We start from the raw sequence: 23,044 nt of genomic DNA on the forward strand, positions 1-23,044 counted from the left end.
AATAGAGTGGTCAGACTCCCGGTATTATCAAAAAAGAGTTCTCTCTCCCCACCCCCCACCCTTCACCCCTTTCTTTTCAGTATTTAAGAAAAGCCAATTGACTGCCATTTAAAAGAAGTTAAGAAAAACAAGCCCCTGTATTGGAAAGGAACATTCGCAGTTTATTAGATCACAAGCTGGTTACAACACCTGTCAAATTGTTCAGTGGTTTCTCAAAATATTTGGGCTTTCCAAGGTGCCCAGCCTGCTGGGCACAGTCAGAAAAAGGCATTTTGATAATATCTAAGAACTCCCTGCTTGCATTTTAAAAATGTTTTCACATTTATAACTGCCTTGAGCCTGTCCTTGTTTGTATTCAGTGAAAGGGTGAGTGGAACAAAAAAAGTGAAGGTGGAAGAACCAAGCCTACATAGTTAAGGCTGCATGCATGTGACTGAGAGTTGCTGCTGTGCAGTCAAAAAAGAAATGTGGAAAAACCCCCAGTCTTTAAAACACCCTACAGAAACAAAACACTGCAATCCAGTATGGCTTATTCTGATGCATTTACCATGAAGCTACTAGTAATTAATCCTACTAGGCTACCTTTGTGCAACAGCATTTGCTAGTTTGATGGCATCTCCCTCCCCCCACTAACCCCCAAATAACTCTACCAACTGCAGGTTTCTTCTTTGCATTTATATATTGCTTTTATTGTCAGTTTCTATTCCTGCTTTTCAAACTTTTTTTTAATACTTAAACAAGGATCTGTTCCTTACAGCATGACAAACTTTAAAGTAATTCCCATCATTTTGTTTTGTTGTTGAACCTCACTATTACAAGGCGCTCTACCAAAGCTTGCAAAAAAGCCAAATTTGCATTAAATCCCTTTGCTGAAGTTAACTACTTGACATTTTTTTCTTTCTCCTATGATTTAAAATTTTACAAAGAGAGTTATAAAAAAGGTAAATGGGATTTGGCACCTTCAAAAAAAATTAAAAGTGTAATTTAGATCAAAAAAAATGCAGAAAAAAAATCATTGATATTTACAAATTAAAACAGCAGTGAAGATTATGTCTTGCTACGCTCTTTCACCTTGCTTTCTCTTTTAGAGTACTTGCAGACTGTCTGTTACCGAGTAGCTTAAAAAATTCATTGATTACAGACTGGAATGGATAGAGACAAATTAGTTTGCTCACAGTTCCCTCTCGGCAGCTAAGTACTCTGGCAGCTCCTCCACTCCTAGGAAATACGAGGTGCTGAGCGATCATTTGTAGTTGTCTTCTTCAGCTTGACGCCACGCCGAATGGCGTTCAGCATATCCTCACCTTGCGGGGCATCCCCAGGGCTCAGCTCCCCGGGATCAAGCTCCGGCTGGCCAGTAGGTGTGAGGGTGCTGACACCATCCCGGTCGCTTTCCTCCCCCTCGCTCTCAGGAACCGCTTGCCTTTGCTCATCAGCAGCACTCAGTTTCTGGCTTGAAGGTGGAGGGTTGACAGATGCTTGTCCGCTCCATGAGGATGAGGGCATGCTGGTGACACCTTGCCCACCATCTCCTGCTGCTGGAGACTCAGGACTTTGCTCAGGACATTCTTCTGTCCCAGCGAGGGCGCCGGGCAGCCCCCCTGGGATATCAGGGACAGTTGGTGTTTTGACAGGAATCACTGGCGTCTTGATTGGAATGGGACCTCCACCGATGGTGCCGCGTCTGACTGAAGGCTTGGTGGAAGGGGTCCGTCTGATGGTAGCGACGCCAGGAGTGACTATGACCGGTCCAAGCGTGGTTGGCAGACCTGCGGTAGAAGCAGGACGCTTGGTTTGAAACATTCTGCGATAGGACTGGCTAATGTCACTGTTTCTTGGGATGGTGGAAGATTTGTCAAACTCTTGCTGTTCTGCCTCCTGGTCACCACTCACAGAGAAATAATCATAATCTGAAACTGATGCCAAAAGACAGAGTTAGGAACAAGCTGGAGAAGACAGCTGAGTCACGTCACTAAGTCTAGAGTATGTCTAATCAAAAAAGTGTATGTATAACTAAAGAAGCCTGGAGGTCACTAACAATTAAGAGAGGTTTCACCTCTGGGAAGAAGGAAGCCTGAGATGCTGTGACCAAGCCTCTTACACTGTGTGGCTGAAGGCAGGCACTACAGCAGACTGTACCTAAAGCTGCAAGGTGACCACACCTCTTGGAAAAAAGAATGAGGACTGTACACAGCCCTTTCTCTGAGGAGAACCAATGAAGGAACAAAGACTCGGCATTTGCTGCGCACATTAAGATACCTGAACTGGCATCCTACAAGCCATGTACTACTGCCTGTAGATTCAAGAACTTCATGCAATCAGTGACTGAAAAGTGTATTTTTGACCAGGCAATGAGAGGCTCAGAAGACTGTGTACCAGTGACTACAGCAACAAATGTGCTTATTTTGCAAATAAAGCAAATACCAGCTGTCAGCTCTGAAAACTCAGCCTCAGCTTTAATAATTGCACTGGGTTCCTTCCTTTCCACATAACTGCTGAGCCCAGCTAGGTCCTCAGCAAGCCCTCCTGGCTCTTGTGATTGCACAGCAGGACTGACCTCAGCTGAGCAAACAAGGCAGTTGCTGAACTGCAAACACCAGACTCGGTCTCTCTCAGCTTGCTGCTGGTTTTGAAATAGGGCACAAAACCCAACACCTTACTGCAGCTTCTCAGGTAAGCTGAAGACAAGGTCCCAAATGGATTCTTTTTCCAGTTACTAAATCCTGCTCAGGTAAGAAATAAAAGGTCATAAAGGGAAACCAAGTGCAGATTCAGAGTACTGACAGAGCAAGAAAGCAAAGCTCTTGAGTGTTTATTTGCTAAGACAATAGCTCAGAAAGGGCATCACTACCACAATGAAAGTATCATTCCACTTAACCCATGAACTAATTCCAGCATCTTATTTAAAGTGGTACCATCCTTAAGCTAAAATTCATGCTAGCACTGCATTATCATTCATGATGCTATGCAGCAACTCAGGTTAATAAATCCAGGCTCCGTTCATGCTGGGAAAAACTTCACAATACTGAGATTCATTCCTTTCTGCCCAGCTGACTACAAAGCCAGTGAGAAGTATCTTCTGGAATAAAAATTCTTTGCACCACAGGGCGAGTGTATGATGGCCAGACTGGGAATGCACTGAAAAAGAACATCTCTTGGATGGGTACCTTGAGATGGGATTGTATCTTCTGAACAGCATGGAGTTGTTGTCTGGGTGCTGTAGCCACTGGAGCACTGCAAGGAATCCCGACTGCTCCTCTGAGTGTCCAGCTGCAGCCCTCTCGTCAGAGCGAGTGTCAGCTCCTCGCAGGCCTCCATCTCCTCTCCCTGCTGGTTACATACAGGACAGAGACTCATTACTTCAAGAAGGGTTAGTCAGTCTTCACACCAGCTTTCAGCTGCCTCCTCTCCCAAGCAGCGCTTGTCACCATCACAACCCAATAGGACTGTGTCCAGCCATTGACCAAGGCTTAAGCCCAGGAGCTTCTTTGGATGCTCTACAAGCGCCAATGCCCAATGGCACAATCTCTCATGGCCAGGTGATTTCCACTAGCCACACCAACACCGCACCAGCACCGCTTGTCAGATAGACATGTGTCAACATAAAGCACACCAAAAAGCAACGGCAGGAGCTAGCACACCCATCTCCTTTGCATCAAATAGCGTTTTTTAACTTAGAGCTTCACCCTTGTGGCAGCCGACACCGTCATGCTCCGAGGTCTCTGGGCCTCCTCAGGGGCCGCAGCTGGCCCGCTCTGAGCTCCTCCATTGAGATCTGGCTCACGCTTGTCTTTGCGACGCTGCAATGTGTTCACCATTGGCTGATCGTATGGGCCTGGTTTGGCCCAGTCCTAAGGAAACGTTGCTTGTTAGTGATAGCTTTCACTAGTAATTGTGCTTTAATTACATCTAAAACTATACACAAGGGCAATGCAACAGCTCACATCTCAAACTAGACATGCCTTTCTGCATATGGCCAAAAATAAGTTCATTTGAGCTTATTGAAAATCTTTAGTTACAAAACCTATCTCCTTTATTAAAGAGAATCTAAACTTATTCTGCTCAAGCGTTCTTACATGAAGATATTTAACATTTTAATACTATTGTTTTCTCTAAACAAAACTCCATTGTGTTTAAGCCTGTATTTTCAGAAATTCAAATGCAAAAATCACAGGCACACAGCAGAAAATATAGATAAATGTCCAATTAGCAATGTAACTGTTCTAGATGTACACAAGTTCTAATATTAGGTGCTCTTAAGCATGTCTTCAATTCTGAAAAATTAGGCTTGAACAGATTTTTGATACACATTAGAGGAGCAAGTTACTCTGAGTAAATCTCTCAGTTTACTTACTAGCTGAAATCTAGTTTATAATAATGACCTGTACTGAAGACAGACTAACTTCACTCTGAATTACTGGTGCCAAATCTGAAACAGAAATTCCTCAGGCCACGAGGGCTGTGTTCACTCAGGGCTCTATTAAGCAAAGTCCTGAGGGTGTCCAGAAACCACACACTGCACACAGAGCAGGATTATCAGTGACCTGTGCTAGGACACAGAAGCACTGCTAAGATGCAGCTCCCCAAATGCTAGCTGCTGCAGGGGCAAGCCCAATCCTAGGAGAGTTTTCCCTCCCCAAGACAAGGTCTGCTTTAAATATAAAACCCAAAGAACCAACTTTTGTGTCAAGAACAGGCTGCATCCCTGGCAGCTGCTGGCTGCTAGGCAGCCTCTGCACAGCCTTCTGGCAAGTAATTCACGAGGGGCTAAGACCACACTATGGACTGTTACTGACGTGTCTCGGTCCAAGGTATGAGAAGTGTGAGGCAGCTGTAGTGACAGAAGCCCCTTGTGCAGACAGGAATTTTGGTTTTATTAACATATATGAAACTTTCCTTCACTTTAGCAGCTGTGTCTTTACTGTGTTTTGCAGTAAAACCTATCGGTAAAGTGCTTCTACCACAGGCACAACTACTGACTCTGAAGCCCCAGAACCACTGTGGCTACCCTCTGTGTGTATCTCAACAGTCTCCAGTTGCTGGAGAGAGAGACTGGGGGTTCTCTAACAAGGTATCTCAATTTACATGTATAAAAAGGTCCCATGATGTGTATGTAGTATCATATAACCACCCACAGGTGTCTAAGACCTGTGCAGTTACTATCAACAGCACATCAGCCTTGTTAAGATTCAGGGCAACAGACAAGAGGCCGTCTCCCCTTGCTCTGGGGCAGATTCCCAGGGGAATTTTCTGGAAGCGATGAGAGTCAAGGCTCTGACAGAGCACAGATGTTTTGATGCCAAAGAAGATCCCTGCAGATCCAGCTGGAGCAACTGAAAAAAGCTATTGCACTGACTTTTTCAGTGGTCTCACCCAAGAGAGCCAAACAAGCTGGGTAAGCACCATCAGTCTGTGGCAGTAAAGCTAGGACAGCTTCGGTCATCACTTTGGTTCACCGGGTGACGAGCACTGCCTTAAACCACTCCAGCTAGATCTACAAAAGCCTACAACCCAGGTGGAGGCCAAGCACAGCTGCCACAGTGAGAACACCATGGTGTCCAATGCATGGTCTCACTAAGCTAACTGGATGCCAACCTTGCACTTCCCTGCTCACGTGAGTGCTTTGACGGTGCTAAACAAGCTCTTTTCTTGCTGAATAGAGCCCAGAGTGCTTTCACCAATGTTCCAGAGTTCAACTATTCCTCCCTACTCAGGTGTTGTCAGCTTGAATATGCTTTAGGCAGTGCCAGAATAGACAAGGTCATTCAGAAATAACCACTCCTGGATTTTAGCTCCCTGATTATCTCCATGCAGTGCCCATTCAAAGTGATATTAAACAGAGCAAATCAATGAGTAATTACATGGATCGCAAGGTAGCAACAACAGCCGTGAGCACACTGTTGGTATGAGGAGGTGAGGACTGCCACAACAAAAGGAACACAAACCTTCCAGCTAGGGATCTTAGATGATGGCAACATGCCTGGCCCAATGGTGTAATAATGAACGTAGTCTGGAAGGAGGGCTGAGGGAGCCCGAGTCCACGCGCGGGAGACAGGCGGGAAATGAGGGAAAGGACCTGCACCAACTGAAGCTACGGATGGGTCACTTGATAAACTACAGTGATAAAACCCATTAGACAACTGGAAACGAAACAAATAAACAAACAAAACAGAGAAATTAATATAAACAGAATGAATATGAAAATATACTGCGACCGATGTTCTGGGGATAAAACTTCTGCGTCTTAAAACAAAAGAAAAGATCTGCAAATTAACAACAGAAAACTGATACAATGTTTGGTTCAGAAGTGAGATTGCTTGAAAATTGTTAGCTGGTATAACAAATTTCAGGCATCAATCTAGCAGTCATTGTCTCCAGGCTGAGTAGCTTTCCCTTCTGTCCATGAAAGCAGCACACTGTGAAAAGCCTTTGCCATTGAAGTACTCTGCAGACTAAGGACATAGAAACAAAACATTTCCAGTACTGGAGGCATTTGCATTGGTGGCATTTATTCTGTGTCACTGGACAGAAAGGAAAAGCATCCAACCTTTGAACATGACATGTTCTGGCTGTGTGGTGATATGGAAGGTAAAAAAAAAAAAAAAAAAAGAAAAAAAACAACAGCAAGGATTTACCAGATGAGAATGGAGACCGCTATCACTTCCTCCTCCGATCCAGGGTGTACCCCTTGTAATTTATTCCAACATGTGTGTTTTGGTTTTTTGTTTTGTTTTAGTCAAGACCAAATCCCAATTGCTCAGTGTGATGTGTACTACCTAATGCGAGAGAGGGGAGAAGCCACCAACAGTACAACCTGGGCAAGATGCTCTTTTGTTAAGCAACCAGCTGGGTTTGGCCAGCGTTCCATGATTTCTGAGCAGAAAAGACGGACAATACATTTAGAAAATTACCTCTATAAAACACCCAATTTGTAGCCTCCTCTGAGCAGCTAGTTTAAAGCCAAGTGTTGCTGCTGTGGTTTATTCAGATTCATGTCTATGGGAGTGTGCAACAGTTCCTATTCTCATCTTCACAGTCAGGAACCCTGGCTGTGTCCCATGCATGAGGTTTTTTTTGTCCAAATGTAGCTGGGTTTGGGTAACAAGCTAGTAGGTTTGTATGTCTCGAGATGAAGTTTTTCACCTTATCTGTGGAGGCCCAAGCCCCCATGGTGGAGCCTGAGCTGACTGAGGTGGGGGAACTGCACTCGCTCACTGACTGGCAGGTTTCAGAGGCTTCTGAAGAGGCAGAGCTGGACGAATTCTGCAGCATAAAACAGCACCGCAACGCAGGGAAAGGATATACAAGCCACCAAAAATAGAAACAAAAAACACACACAGAAAAAAAAAGGAAAGACAGAAAAAGCACATACAGAGAGACACACACAGGAGAGAGGGAAGGATGAGAGAAGCAAAGGGTTAGGGTTTTAAAAATCAATTAGAAACTGCTCAAAACCATTGCTAATGTTCAGGAAATCTATGAGAAACAAAATAAGCCACTGGCTTAATGTGAGAACTTGCCACACTGCTTGAGAATGAGGGAATCAAGGCAGGGACCCCAACTCCTCATTGCAATATCAGCATCTCTGTGGCGTTAGCTGTCTCAGGGCAAGAAGCTGAGGGAGCCTATGGTCCAAACATGCAATATACTGAGACAACTGGTTTATACACAAAAGCAGTCATCAGTACTTCCAAGACACAAAGTTTAAGTTTAAAAGACAAAGCGGCAAACATCACTTACATCCACAAGTTCTCAGATATTCTGATCTGCAAAAGTGCTTGTGAAAACCTCATCTGAGTTCAAATATTATGGAACAAAGAAGTGATACTTACCAAAGCTGGAGGTTTCCAAAGGGCATTATCTGTATGCATGTGTCTCTGTGGGTAGTATGCATATGCCAAAAGCACCCTGAGACAAACTTTTCCCCAGCAGCCAACGTAAAGGCACACATACTCTGCTGAGTGCCTAAGTGGTGGCATGCACTTGCTACCCACTTTCTCTTAACAGCAGAGACAGAAATATCAGAGGCCTGCACAGAGAGTGAAGGAAAATGCAGGACATTTGTGTGTCCTAACATTGTCCATCAAACTAGAAACCTGTTTTCCAGTTTTCAGTGCATGTCTTTACATACTTTTTCCACTCTAAGGCCTCTACAAGAGCATCTAATTCACCTAAAGGCAGACCAAAGTGAATAACCAGGTGGACCATTTTACCAACTAAAATATGCGTATTCATCTCCCCCATGAAGGTGGCACCCCCTCAAGAGGGGTGTGAGTGCAATCACTTGGAAATGGTCAAGAATACTGCCAAAGTTGTCGAGGCATTACTGAGCTCTCTTCACTATCAGAAAATTCAACACTAGCAAAACTAATTCATTCCTTGGTAGTTGAAGAGCTGTAAAGCAAGTCTACTGAAGGACAGCCTTGGCACATGGCAGAATATAGAGAAGGGTCTAAATTCCAAGTATGGCATCATGCCACCTTGTTTTCTGCAATGCGTCAGTGATGACGAGTGAAAATTTTGAGTTTACATCTGATAGATTATTCTTGTTTATAAGCCAGAAACCTCATAAAATTATGTCAAGTAATGGTAGAAATGGGTCACAAATGAGGTTTATTAGCAACAAAGCTGCATGTAGCAAATAGAAAAAGGCCAAAACCACAAATTCCGAAGATGCAAGGATTGGTACATACGAAGTGGTGAAGTTACTTTTGCAATAAAATTACTCCAAAGTGAATAAAAGATGGAAGAAAGAACTCTCCCACTAACTCAGCATGTCCAGTTTCAGCAAGCAAAGCCAGACAAAGGATGTACCCAGATGCCACAGGAAAAACATCTTGGTAGCTGAAGGAAAGGCAAGAAGTGGTGATAGAGAAACAGGGTCTCCTCATCTTAAGAAACTTGCATGGCACAGGGAAAGGGCACCTCTGGTCTTGCAAAAAAAAAGTCACAACAGTGAGAAAAAAGATGGAAAGGAAAGAATAATACTGAATATAGAATAATACTGAGCTCCTGAAGGAAAATTGGAAAGAAAATGCCAGAGGCAGCAGGTCAAGGGCTGCCTGGAAGACACTGCAGAAACGGTCTTGAATGGTTGGATCCCAGCATGGGAAGCACAGATTGCTTTTCATTTCTTAGCAGAAAGTACACAAAGGGCTGAAAACTTAAGATGAAGTCACTGATTGGGCAAAATGTCTCCAAACTTTTGAGTGCTTACGCAATGGCACAACCATTGGCACACACAAAGGCAAGCACTGGGCAAAGCAACTTCTACTGCACATCCCCCAGAGTGAGAAATTCAGTTGATTCATTTTTAAAATGATTGCATAGTTTGACTATCTTTTTTTACAAGTACTTATTCCATTTTAGCTATTTTAAACTTGGGAGATCATTATTTTTTTCCCCACAGCTGCGATAATGGTGGTTCTGCTCTGCTCTCAAACCACCTCTTCTGACAAAAAGCTCCAAGTTAGCAGAATCAGCAGAAAGCTAAATCTGCTCTGCACAGTAACAACCAGTTTGTTTAATGTACATTATGCATATGCAGCTTGGTATCTGGTCTCTCAGACACGCCACAGCTAATTCTTGCAGAGTGGCTTGGTCTTGGATAGTGTCCCACTGCTTGCTGTGGTATGTGTGAATTCCAGCAAGGTTATAAAGAAAGGGGGAATAAAGATGCATTTTGGACTACTGCACTATGGCTGTGTTCTCCATCTGTTGTCCTACTAACCTACAGAAGGACTGCAGTTATCTTGGATTACTTGTATCCTTTGTTTGCTACATTTTCCCGTTTTCCACTGAACTGTAGTGTTGCTTTCTTAACCCCTTCTCTTCCTCAACTACCAGATGGAGGTTCCTGGGCAAGGGTTTCCCAGGAGACCAAATTTTAATGAAGTGCTTGATCCAATGTCCCTCTACAGTCATTGGAAGATGCCTCAATTTACCTTTCAGAAAAACACTGGATAGTGACTCAAGGTCACCTCCCCAGTTTGTCTCACTTCCAGGAACATGTCTCCACTGACCCTTCTTTTTCAGTCAGGGACAAACTGTTGAGAAACCTAACTTTAAAAAAAAAAAAATTGGGTGATAATTTACAAAAGTATTTCAATTATTTTGAGACTTTTTTTTTAAGGTCTCATGTGGGAATATTTCTTCATTTACATGGAACGCTGAATAGTTGTAATAATGTTTTTCCCCATTTCTACCTTAGAGCTATTCCAAGCAATAGACTCTCCTTAAAAACAGAATCTTTCCAGCTTGCTGAGCTGCACAGAGCAAGTTCACACCAGCTTCCCTCTACTTCACTGTTTAGAGAAAGCTATTTCCAAAATATTCTAATAAAGACTTAGTCCTCTGCTGTCTGACAACACATCAACAGATTTTTTTTCTCTTCATCTCCTCCTTTCTCTCGTTTTCATACCCAGAGTCCTAAGCACCCTTTAAAATCCAACACTATTGCTGCTTCCCCCGTGTGTGTTTACCCCAAGTCCAGCAGATCCTTCTAACATTATCCCCCTAAATCAAGGAGAACTGTACTTCATGTTACTTCATCACATCTACTCACAGACCTCAGTTTGTCTACTACATAGGGAAGCACTGGCCACGTTCAGTGTTCGTCCAAGAGTTACTCTGTGCTCCCAGCAGTGGGTCTGGTCAGAAGGGCACCAAGTACATGCCACAGGCAACGCTGGCCAGGACTGACCTCAAATCTGGCATTTAGAGAAACTGTGCTGCTTTCCCATCTGTTCAGCTATACCCAAATGTGCTTGCTTAATTAAGATTAAAGCACTTTACAGTGACCTTTCCACATATACAGCTATCTGTTACAGGTTAACACTGTTATTCGCAGTGATGTGAACAGCAACACTGCATTTGAAAAGAGATTGTACCAGTGTAAGGGCAGAGTCTGGTTTTATAATTCCTCTTTTTCCTATCTTCTATGCAGAGTGTGATAACTATGAAGACTTAATACTCAGCAACTACAGGCTGTAAAGTAGTCTTCATTTTCTTAGTCATCTCTCCTCTGTTATAATCTATATCTTGTTTAAATCTCGACTTATTCCTTGTTTGAGATTTTTTCCGCCCATCTGTGATTTTGAATAAATTCTGTATAATTCTCAGTGACGCTTGTCTAAAATGTAGGTGAGAACATAAAAGCTTCACTTAGCTCATATGTTCTGTTTCACATAATAGATTTTAATCCCCCTTCTACTTTTTAAAAAATACATTATTAAAAGGAAATGAGCTTGTTGCCCCCACAGATGCCACAGCAGATAGCTAGCAAACATCAGCAAAGTGTCCACCTGCACAAGATATATAGCTTTTAATTTCCTTTGTTGATTCCAGAGCTTGCTTTCTTAGTGTCACTACTAGAAACAATGACATCAGTGTTTTAGAAACAGCAGCTGAAATCGCTGTTCCTCCCCACTCACCACCAAGCCTTAAAAGCACAATACCACAAAGATCTGTCAGTTGGTTAGACATAAAACATGAAATAATGCTTTAAACTGAACAGCTTCTCAGTAAGCTCACGATCACAATCATCTGTCAGCACAATACACACAATTTACTTAGTGCTGAACATACAAAGCAAAACACTCAAGCAAAGATGAAGCGGCCAGGCAATGATCTGTTACCTTTTCCTGTGTGTTAAAGGTACACAGAACTAGAGACACACAGAGCACAAACCTATTGGGTATACCAACACACTACACTTGTCAAGTCAACACCACACTGCTGCAGCCTTCTACAGCTCATGAATAGCTCAAGTAATGTTTGGATCAGTTTGTAACTTTATGGACAGTTTCTAAAATGAAGTGAAAGCATATGAACTTAGCTGGTGTAAATCAGCATGCCTCCCATCAACTTTCAGAATGTTCTGCCAGCTGGTATTGGCCTAAGTTCTCTCCCTTGCTTAACAGGGGAACTTACAAAGAGAGGTGTTGGGTTTATTTCCATGTTGAGGGCAATTGCAAAGTTAAACTCTCATCTGCAAACAGCATCAACACATAGATTGTCACCCTTTAATGCAGGTGCAGTGGATACTATGAAAGCTGAAGATGATGCTATCATGTATAACTGATGTATATATTTTAAAACTCAATTTCCTTGCCTTGTTACTATTCCAGTTTACTTTACTGTTGTTCCTTTACCTTTTTGCATTTCATTTTGGTTAGCCATAGCCAATCTAAACAAAATACGCATTTCATTAGTGTGCACAAAGCTCTCCAGGATGTCATCTATGAAAAAATGCTTATGTGTTCATACTGAGGACAGCACAGAAAATATATTCATATTAAAAGAAAGCATTTCTATTAAAATGAAAGAGGCAAATGGATTTAAAACCTGCTGAGCTTCCCCTTAGGGCATGTTCCAAGCCTAAAAGAACCAGTGCTGATTTAGATGATACCCTAAAAATTTCACTAAGGGTGCTACTTACTAAGTGTTCTGCAAAAGCTAAAGGTCTGTGTGCTGTCAAAGGTGGTCTAGGAGTAGCCTAAGTGTGCAGGTGACACCTGGTAACTACTAATATTGCAATGGCTGGCTGCTTGCTGACTGTGAGGGTTAAAACTCTCTACTCTGCAGTCATGCCTACAGAACCATTTACTCCCCAACAAATGCAACTACATTAATTGAACTAAAGAACAATCTTCTCCAGTGACCTTAGGATGTATTAAAAATGAGTGCTACTCAACAACAGGATATTAAGTCCACTGCCATTTGTAACTAAGACTTATGATGAGATTTATGTGAGATGGCAGTTCAGCCTTGTTTAAAAAACATTGCAATTGCCATGTGATTTGTTAACAAAAAAAAAAAAAAAAAAAGCCCTAAACCAGAAAAGAGAATTCAGGTGCTAGAAGATACAAGCTACAGAGGCATGCAAACCTCTTCCTGCAGGTGGAGTGATGCCATGAAGCAACAGACTTCTGCAGACCAAATAATCCTCTGGAAAAGTTTGCTTACATTTGTAGCAAAATCGTTTTAGTTTGACTGGGTTCAGGACATATATATGACAACACAAACACTCATTTCTTATGAGCTCCATAAGGAATTAAAAAATACTTCTCATTTTCATGCAGAAACCTAATTTCTGCAAGGTGCTCGATTGAGAACCAAAAAGAGCAAGGGATGGCATTAAAGACTGCAAAACCAATTTTGCATGATGCTGCTAATGACACTTTGAGGATTCCAGGTTCTTTGCAGGGCAGGAACAGAAGTTTTCTCTCTGATACCAAAACTACCAGTATCAGTACTAAGGCTGTCAGAAGTCTCTTCTAGCACCAATCTTTGTCCATGAAACAGTAAACAGCCACCAGACCTTAACAACTTGCCATCTGTGTAGGATGCTGTTAACCTCAGTAGGCAAAGTGACTGTTATTCCTTTCCCGCCTTTCCCAAGGTGGGACTTCTTGCTCTTACATATGTATGCATCTGAAATGTAGGCAGCATTTAGACTTCCTCCAGTCCCAGAGTGAAAAAAAAACCAAAAAACCCAACAAATCCCCTGAGAGTGACTCATCTCTTTCTTCAGTTCTAAATGCAAAAGCAGCATAAAACCCTCCAGCTAGAGGCCCATCTTTTAGATAGATGAAGAGCAGTGAGACAAACCTTACCCTCAGTGTTTAACCTGAGTCCAAGGCACCCCAAAAATCACACTAGATCCTTTTTGTGAAGGTGAGCCAAGCTACAGAATCCAGCTCACCCTCAGGTTTTAGTTCTCATGCTTGCACGTACCTGGTTAGGTGCTTCTGGTGGCATGGGGGATGGCGATTTGGACTGGAAAGCATCCTGGGACATGAATCCAGAATCATGGGAGGACACACTGGACAGCCTCATGGGTGCCTGCTGAGGCAGATTGGAGCTGCGATAGCGATAGTGTGAACTAGGTGAGTGCGAGTGCGAGCCACTGGACCGGGAATCACTACTGTTAACGCTGTTCAGACTGCTGTGAGAGACAAAAGGAACAAAGAAAGGAAAGGGGAGAGGAAAAAACACAAGGGCAAGGTGGGGAGAGACCCATATACAGTACAATTAACATTCCACGTCTCTAGCAACAGGCAGCATAAACCAGAAAAGAAAAATATTGACAAATTAAATTTCAATATATATATTTGCACATATATATCAGTCAAGAATCGTAAGCAGCTGCAGTATCCCTTGTGGCCAGACAGAAAATGGCATTTTACCTCCAATTTCATGCAAACGATCAAATTCTGTAACCACTCAGAGTCCAAGGTCAGGTTAGGGATGAAGGTATCACTATGTCCTTTCTACCATGTGCACAGAAAACACCTGCTAACAGCTCTCTCCTATTCCTCACTTACACCTTGTTGCTCTTGCATTATGGCCTGAACTTTCAATGGGATCTCTAGCATGGGATTGAAAGGCATCACAGTTCATCCAGAAGTCTGCCTGTAGGCATGCCATTACAATAGGCCAAATGTGAGGCTTTTGAAAGCATCACCAAAATCAATCCCATGCTTTGGAGTACCTAGGACAAGTTTCACTCACATGAAGGCTTCTACCAGAAAAAAACCAACAATACATGTGATGGCAAGTCAAGCCTCTGAGTATGTGGTTTTAATAAGAAAATAACTGCAAGAAAGACAATCAGAGAATTAAACATCCCAAATTAATATCCATGAAAAAAAAAACAACACCAAAAACCTGACTTTTCAACCAAAGAGGCTGATTCTTAATTTCCCATATTCCTGAATGACAGCAATGACACACCAGCTGCAATGCGGGAGGGAGCCTTTGGAGTTCCCTGCTGGGGTGGCTGAGCAGGACTAGCAGGATGCATCAATCTGAAGGCAGCCTTCTACCTTTGGTGGCAGGGGCAAATTAATTAGCTGAAAGGATAGCTCTAAAGGATACATAGGTGATGTGTGCACCATCTGCTGACGTGTAACACGCAAGATGTACAAGTCAGCTTGGAGTAGGGGAAGTGGAGCTCTGCCTTATTTTACCTATACACCACAGTCTGTTGCCATACAGGTTTTACCACAAGCAAAGATGAGGCTGATTAGGCACAGATGATAGATTTTTGCCATTTTCTTTTACAGCTTCAGGATATTGCATCTTTAAGCCTGTGCTCATTGCTCTAAATATGCCTGTTTCACATATATATATAAAAGCACTGCAAGAATTTTTTTTATATATATCTGCATGCAGAGACAAGTAGGTACATAGCAAGTGATGTTCGCTTGCTCCGATGTGCAATAGTTACACGTAGGTAACTTTGCCCATACACAGGGAACTTGTACATTATCCATAAAGCACACTAAAGGGAATCATTCAAGAGCAGCTACACAGGTGTTGAGTAGCATACACAGCAGGGTATCTTCCTTTTCAGTAAAAGGAAAGAGTAAATGTAGACACCAGGGTTGTGGGGGCAACATGCTAATAAACTGTTTTATCAGAGAAAACAGTTTTTATGGAGGAAGCATAGACAGAATCCAGTGTTTTGACATATTTCAGGACATCAATAGACAGCATTAAACAGTTTAAAAAAACTTGTATCAAAGAAGCATTTCCATCTACCAGACTGATAGGGCAATTGCCAAGGATGTCATCCCTTTTCAAACAGTTTAACTTACTGATTAGTAACAGCTATTAGAATAATCTAAAAAGTCATCACATGAAAAACAGAAAAGGAAATTACGAATGAACAGTTTCAGAGCTTAGGATCACTACAGTCTGCTCTTTGATCTGAAATGGATTTAGGAGAACTGAATCAAAAGCATCTTCAAGTTGCCTTGAGTTCAAAAGTTGTTCAGTCATGCCCATCCCTTTTAATATTCCCAGTCACGCACTTAAACAGATAAAGACCATGAAGGATTGATTTCATTAACACTTGTTATTTAAGTATGCATACAAATCTATACCACAGTCTGAATCTGCCTCCCTTTGCCCCCAGATGGGTTAAAATTAAATATTACCATTCTACTTACCTGCAAACACTAGATTTTCTGGACATGGTAGTACTGGGAGAAGATGGAGGAGTCTGGTAAGACCAGCTGTAATCAGAACCTTTCAGATCTAAAATTACCTGGTGAAAGACAATCAATAGCATCAAGGACATGGAAATTTCTTCCTCCCCCTACTAACACAAATCATCTGCTTGTCATACAGCATTTGTTACCACTATGAACTCTCAGTGCCAACTGACTAGTCTTGTTCAGTTCCAGAATTACACTGTCTATTTTACACAGGAGAATCAACTTCACTTTTGCTTTTCCAGGAACTATTATGCTTCAACACTAGGACTGCTATCACAGAAGGGAAGTTCGGATCTGAATCAAAAAATCTTTACAAAGTGAACTGGAGATTTATTTTATGCATGCTGAAGCCTGCTTTGGTTTGGGTTTTGTTTGTTTGTTATGTGGGTAGTTTTCAAAGATCTAATATTCAACTATAGCAGAACTTCCCTCCTTTGCACTTCTAGGTACAAGAAAACTGCGTTCACACAGCAGGGCTGAGGAAAAGGGTCATATTTGGAGTCATTTAATGATATATTTTCCTATGCACTTCAGACAGCATGGCAAAAATGCTCCAACATTAGACTACATCAAGCTATCTAATCCCAGCAATCTTGCAACCACACAAAGAGGGATACTCAAATGTAAGGCAATGAGATGACATTCCTCATGCACTCTCAGCAGAAATTGGCCATCTTCATATACTTCCAAGTGTTACTGCTACCACTTCACATTGGTCTCCATATACTTCAGAAGCTGGTTGGCACTTCAATTTTTTTAACTGCTTATGTTAAAGAATACTTTGCTGCTGTGAAGCATCTACAAAATACTAAATGCTGGTAGCCAGGATTCCTCATAATGCAAAAGGAAAACTGGTATAAGCTACAAATAAAAACGTTTTCCAGGTAACAAGAGTCAACCTGTTCACTCGAAGATGGCAATTTGTGTGGATCCATTGTGAGACTTTTCAGGTCATCTGATATGGTTTGTAAATGGGTTATTTCTCCTAGCATGGATATTTCTTCTTCCTGAAAAGACAGAAGAGTGGGGCTAATCACAGCCTTGGCTTTAAATGTCAGACCCATAACACAACACACAACCTTCTTCTTTTTACTGATGACTGTGGGTATGCCCAGCAGAGCTGCTCGTTTTATGCCCGTTAAGCAATCACTTATGAAAGACATCTGAAAATATTAATTTGGAGTTTTATAACTACTTTAACATTACTCTGAATTCTGGGGTCCAGAAACATTTTCTCTCAAAGAGATAAATACATCTCAGCCGCCTTCTTGTGACATGTTCAAAAGAGTGTAATTTTTGCTGCATTTGGCAAAGGCTTAACTCTTCTGTGCATACTCACTAATGGGCCCTAAGGATTTTAACCCTGAATGTAACAGGGGTTAAACTCATACATTTTGCTAGTTTTTGGAAGCTTTGAGATAAAGGCACTATATAAGTACAGAGGACTAATACATCTATGATTTATTTCTGGCTAACATCAACAGCTAACTCAGTTATCTGATTCCTACACTGTAAATTACCATAGTAATCCCTTAGCTACCACAGTAATTCCATCCAGGTGCTTGGTCTGGTGTTCACCTCTTCTTGCCCAGCCATCACCTCCCTACTTCAACTATTGTTTTCCATTGAGAGTGATGCTCGTTGTAAACAAGTATTAGAAACATTTTCCCAGTACAAAGGAGACCCTTCAGAAATGCATCATGCTCGCACAAACCCACAAATGATTCATTGACGGGCTTCAGACAACCTGAGATGATGAAAATATGCTCAAATCTTTTCAATGAACTGAAAAAGCTGTCATCGTAGGAGGAAAAGAGCTGCCAGAAAACTGCAAGGAAGCAGCCTGCAATCTGTCAGATAATGTCATCATATACACAGGGGAGGTCTTGAAACACTTATCCGTCCTAGCATTGGAGTATGAATAAGGAAGACATATTAAAATGGATGTTAAGAAAAAAAAGCAGTAGAAAAAATGGCATTAGCAATGTTCTCAGGTTGTTATGCATAAGGAACTCAAGCCCTCTTAAGTCTCTGTGTCCATTGTTTTCCCATGTCTTTGGTTGCTGAATTGCTCAAAGTGCCTACAAGAAGCTCCCAACTCTTGTCATATCCCAGGCAGAGATAGAGGTTGACTCTGGGGTCTAGAAATTCATCCCCAAGACAAAACGAACCACTCTTTTTACAGATTTTTGGCCACTAATTGATTTTTTTAATTGTACCAACTTAAAAGAGAGCTCTTACTATCACAGGCCGCAGCATCGAGATGAAAGTACAGAACCGGCCACGCTCCTCAATCAGAGCTTTTCGGACAGCTTGCTTCTCAGTTTCTTCAAGCAGCAGGTACTTGTCATTGACATCTTGTAAAGCACTATCCAACTGGGGCTGAATGTCACCCCTTCCTGTATGCAGGAAACAATCAAGAGCACATTTTGTCAAGGCTGTGGATCTCTATAGATTGAGACCTTATCTTCTGCCAGCACTGCTGCTGGATCGTGCTTTTGCAATTCAAATCTCAACCAGCATTTTCCCTTAATTCAAATAGGAAGGGTATTTCCCCCAATTAAACAAGCCTTTCATACCATTTAATTTTTCCCCTTGGAAAAAGGGGAAATCCAGATCAATTCAAAAGGTTTCAACAAGACAAAGACAGCATTTCACCAAGGGCATTCTCACAGTGTTACCTGTAGAAACCCTTCAGAACGTCCTTGCTGAAAACCAACATCTTACTGACTGGGAGAGTACTAACCACTAATCACAGGTATACCCTCTTCCTTCCTACTTTCATGCTTACCAAGGTCCTAATAACAAGTCTGTGGAGTCATTAAATGAGTGAATGAATCTTCTGTAGGAGATGGTATTAAGGACATGTTAACTGGTCATCGGACCACCAGGTTCCAAGTATTCTATACAAGCAATTTTAAAACCATTTTTCTTTATTCCAAGGTCCAAACTAAAAAAATCTCACCCTATCAACATCTCAAATATATATTAATGTCCAGTATTTGTCTATGGAAATTAAAAAAAAAAAAATCCAATGTTTTGTAGTCAGAAAGTTTCACTGTGTTAATTATAATCAACTCATAATACTAAAATTTTCTGTGACAGGACTTTCTTCTGCACCAGCTGCTTACTCTGCATCATGTCAAAAATTTATTCCTCTAGGAATGAAGAGCTGCTGCTTAGCGAAACTATTATTGAGCCAATAATTTTGCAGTTGCAAGACATTTTCATGCAGATTAAAGAACCTCAGTTGTGTAAATATATCTCCATCTCCCAGAAACACCATCACATGCAAATTCAGTATCAAGATACATATCCATGCTCCTGTTGCTAAATACCAGGAAGTTAACTGCAAAAGATGGTGGGTGAATCATGAGCAGCTATTCAAAATTAATTTTTATCAGCCCTAACCTTTCGGCATAGAGGACTAAAACCTACAAGCAAGGGGAATCAAAAAAAATCTCTTGATGTCTGTAGTAGGCAATGCAGATGACTCAAGGTCAGAGTTACAAAGGAAAACCTGTGCCTTATCATCACATGTACTTCTTCAGTACTCCAGAGCTAGATGAAATCATCAGCTCCACTGCACAGCCAGAACCACAGGAAAGAGGGCAGTGATGGAAGTAAATAGAATCAGGCTGGCTTAGTAGCATTACAGACTGGATAGATCCAAATCTCCTCTGCACAGTCAGTCATAGGCCAGATAAAACTGTGCAGACATCCACAAGCAGAGCTCTGCAATGGATCCTCAAAGAATCACATGCAGTGCAACACCATCCTGGCCACTGCAAACGCCAGCTGGGTACCAAATTGCCTGCAGGAACATCCAGTGTCTGATCCTGTAGATCAGGCTAACTGGTGTAATGTGATAATAAAACTGCTTTGAAAGTAAGTAACTTCAACAATAACACGTTCTGAAGTTTCAGCCACCTATTTTCTTCTCTCAAGATCAGCATCCGCCAGAAACAAGTTATAGAAGAGTTTTGGGTAACTTTCTGAAGGTCCTAAGCTGCCTGGTTTGTTATCCTTAGGAGATAAACTGCTTGAAGATCACCCTATACATTTCAAGCCTTTCCCCATACTCTGGTATCAGATGCAGCAATTAAACCTTATATATTGCTCTGGAGATGTTCTTTCAAATTCCTTATGAAAATGAGACCTGCTTTATTGCTCAGCCCCCGTATCTGGAGAACGGTCTGGAGATCACAATAGGTGAAACAATCTCCTGTTGTTCAAACCTGCATGCTGGCTCACTACTGTGGATGTACTAAATGAAAAATATATTAGTTGCAAACTACATCACACACTTAATTAGTTCAGCACTGGAGAACTGCTGTAAAGTGTTCAACTACTCCACCATATGATACTGCACTTAACACAGCAAATCCTTGTTAAATGCATTTGTCTATGCAGTGAGAAGACACACACTTAGAAAGCAACTGGACTCCATTAATAAAATGGGGTCATTTATAGTGAACTTTGGTAATTTATGTGGGACTCACAGAGCACCATGTCTTGGACCAGAGCAACAAGAACAGCCAAAATGTGAGGCAAAAATACATATTATTTACACATGTGCAACTCAGTTCAACAAAGTTATCAGCATAATGTTCAAGCTGTGTATTTTAACCCTTCAGCAAAAGGGCATGTAAAACTGCATGGCTCTCCAACATTCTCTGTACCTCTATGAAGTATGTATCCTATATAGGGACAGGATGAGGGTGATGGCTTTCAACTGAAAGATAGTAGATTTAGATTAGACGTAAAGAAGATGATCTTCACTGGGAGGGTGGTGAGACACTGGAACACGTTACCCAGAGAGGTTGTGGATGTCCCCTCCCCGTAAATGTTCAGGATCAGGTTGGATGAGGCTTTGAGCAATCCAGCATAGCGTAAGGTGTGCCTCTCCACGGCAGGGAGGTTGGAACTAGATAACTTTTAAGGTTCCTTCCAACCTGAACCATTTTATGAAGTTTCTATGTTATTCCTTTAAGTGAGCCAGGACATTACCAGACATACCATCTCCTCACTGCTACTTTCACGAACCCAATTTTATGCTATGGCTGTTGGTCACTTACGTAGTCAGTAAAAACACACAGGCTGTCTGGGGTATAATTCAGAGCAGGAATCAAGCTTAGGTGAATCCTTTAGCTGAAGTCAAATGTTTACATGGCATCAACATAACTCTCTCCTGATGTCTCCTTGCAGCTCATCTTTCAGGAGCAGGAAAGCGTTATTAACATCCTTTGAAAGCTCCATAAAGCAGGCATCAATCTAGCAAGTCTTTTGGAATCAGGCACACTCCCTGAGTTGCCATCTGCCTCTCATGACACTCAGCTCATGAATTTGAGAGACAGGATCTCTGCCCGGTTTAAGCAGTTTCGTTCACTAAGCAGAGCAGAACACAGCCTTCAACAGCACTCCTAAACCTAGAGGACAGAGAGGATGTGAGGGCCAACTGCTCCTCACTCATCTTGTGTCTCCACTAGTTTGAATCCACTGCTTCTCTCAGAAGAGAATACAGACCACTGGAGAGCAATGCAGTTCTTTTCTACTTCCAGTTAGGAGGGGAAGGTCACTTGCCTATGGTTTCTCTGACAACAAGCTCTGATTGTGATATTTTTGCTGTTGACATGAGGCACATTTTCATAAAGAACATCAGCAGCTGATTATTCTCTCCAGCCCACATTCTTTGGTCTTTAGGTTACCCATTTGGAAATATTCCCAAATCAGCACAACTATCATTATGACAGAAAATAGTTCCAGAACAGTCTCATGATGAAGCAGTTGTGAAACTGCACCTGGGAAGAACACTCCTATCCCAGCTGCAGACAGGTTTGAATGACCCACCAAAGCAATCAGCATTAGCAACGGTCAAAAGCATCAAATGTAGTCATGGGTCTCTGGTCTGCAATCAGACATGAATGCGTTGCAGGGGTGGTTCTGCAGAGCATGTCCTGTTGCACTCACAAGAATGAGACAACAATCTGGAAACAGAGGAGAAATTACAATCCAGCCTTTCTCAAAGTGGAGCTTTTGTGTTCTGGAGAGGAACAGAAACACACTAAAAGTAATGGATTGACTTCAACAACAGCACCATGCTCAAATGGCCTGGGGACTTGTAGCTTGACACAAGCAAGTAACAGCTCAGGAACTGCAGAGACATGAACTCCTTCTCAGAAATATTAATATGAATCCACTGCTATGCCAACAACGGTCTTCATATGTTGCCTTCAGAGCAGGTGGTTCACATCATTACCATGATGTGCAAAAGCTTTACAGGATCAACATGCATCAAAACCTCAGTTTTACCATGCTTTGTGTGAATCTTGGCTGAAAGCCTCATGTAGCTTCTTAAATTACTAAAGTTCCTTTTGAACAATGGTTAAGGAAGGACATTAGAGAGAAGGAGAAAGGTAAATCTAACTTTCAAATCCACTTCACGCCTATATTTTATAAGACAAAGTAGCAAAGCTGTCAGCAACAAATGAGAACAATGATTTTTAAACGTTCTCAGTGTAAGTCTGACTGCAAAGCTATTGTTGTTACTGACAAAGTAATGAAAAAAAGTATTGGTTGAATTATTATTTTACACAGTTTCACTTAAAGAGTGCTCCCTTGCACTTCTTCATGTGTCTGCACAAATCCTGAATATTCAGTACTGGACACTTTACAGAGTGGCAGAATTTACACTGTATGAAACAATGCAAAGCACATCTTTGTACAAACCAAAGCAAGCTCCAAGTCTTTCATTCCCAAATCACCATCTTTACAAGAGCATACCTGCTTCAGCTGCCAGGACGAGTAACCCCTGTAAGTCCTGCACAGTAAATCCAACAAATAAACTACTATGCATCTAGGTTGAGAACAGAAGCATTCTGCCACCATTATAGAAAAGTAGAAAACCTCATTGCTGGTGTTAACTTCAGACCTCTTCAGCAACCAGTTCTGAATCTACTGGAGATCTGAATCAGCCACTAGTGTTCAAGAGTGCTAAACCAACTCTTAAAAGTTCCAAGCTACCAAAGGAAATCTCCAGA

General features: G+C 41.8%; 1 protein-coding gene across 12 annotated transcripts in view; it reads right to left on the reverse strand.

The window, feature by feature from the left end:
• Positions 1-1,212: 1,212 nt before the first annotated feature.
• Positions 1,213-23,044, reverse strand: part of MTSS1 (MTSS I-BAR domain containing 1) — a 118,325-nt gene continuing 96,493 nt past the window's right edge. For 2 of the 12 annotated variants that reach the window (XM_054385251.1, XM_054385252.1), the window contains 8 exons: positions 18,246-18,403; positions 16,904-17,011; positions 15,957-16,054; positions 13,738-13,945; positions 7,144-7,263; positions 3,687-3,851; positions 3,168-3,330; positions 1,213-1,916 (listed from right to left, as the gene is read on the reverse strand). In XM_054385251.1, coding sequence (XP_054241226.1) covers positions 1,219-1,916; positions 3,168-3,330; positions 3,687-3,851; positions 7,144-7,263; positions 13,738-13,945; positions 15,957-16,054; positions 16,904-17,011; positions 18,246-18,403 — 1,718 coding nt within the window. In that variant the 3' untranslated portion in view covers positions 1,213-1,218. Of the gene's footprint in view, positions 1,917-3,167; positions 3,331-3,686; positions 3,852-5,945; positions 6,141-7,143; positions 7,264-13,737; positions 13,949-15,956; positions 16,055-16,903; positions 17,012-18,245; positions 18,404-23,044 lie in introns of all 12 variants that reach the window. The other 10 variants (XM_054385244.1, XM_054385245.1, XM_054385248.1 and 7 more) reach the window with 7 other exon arrangements.

The sequence above is a fragment of the Indicator indicator genome, chromosome 12 (assembly GCF_027791375.1).
Source record: "Indicator indicator isolate 239-I01 chromosome 12, UM_Iind_1.1, whole genome shotgun sequence".
Taxonomy (NCBI): Eukaryota; Metazoa; Chordata; class Aves; order Piciformes; family Indicatoridae; genus Indicator; species Indicator indicator.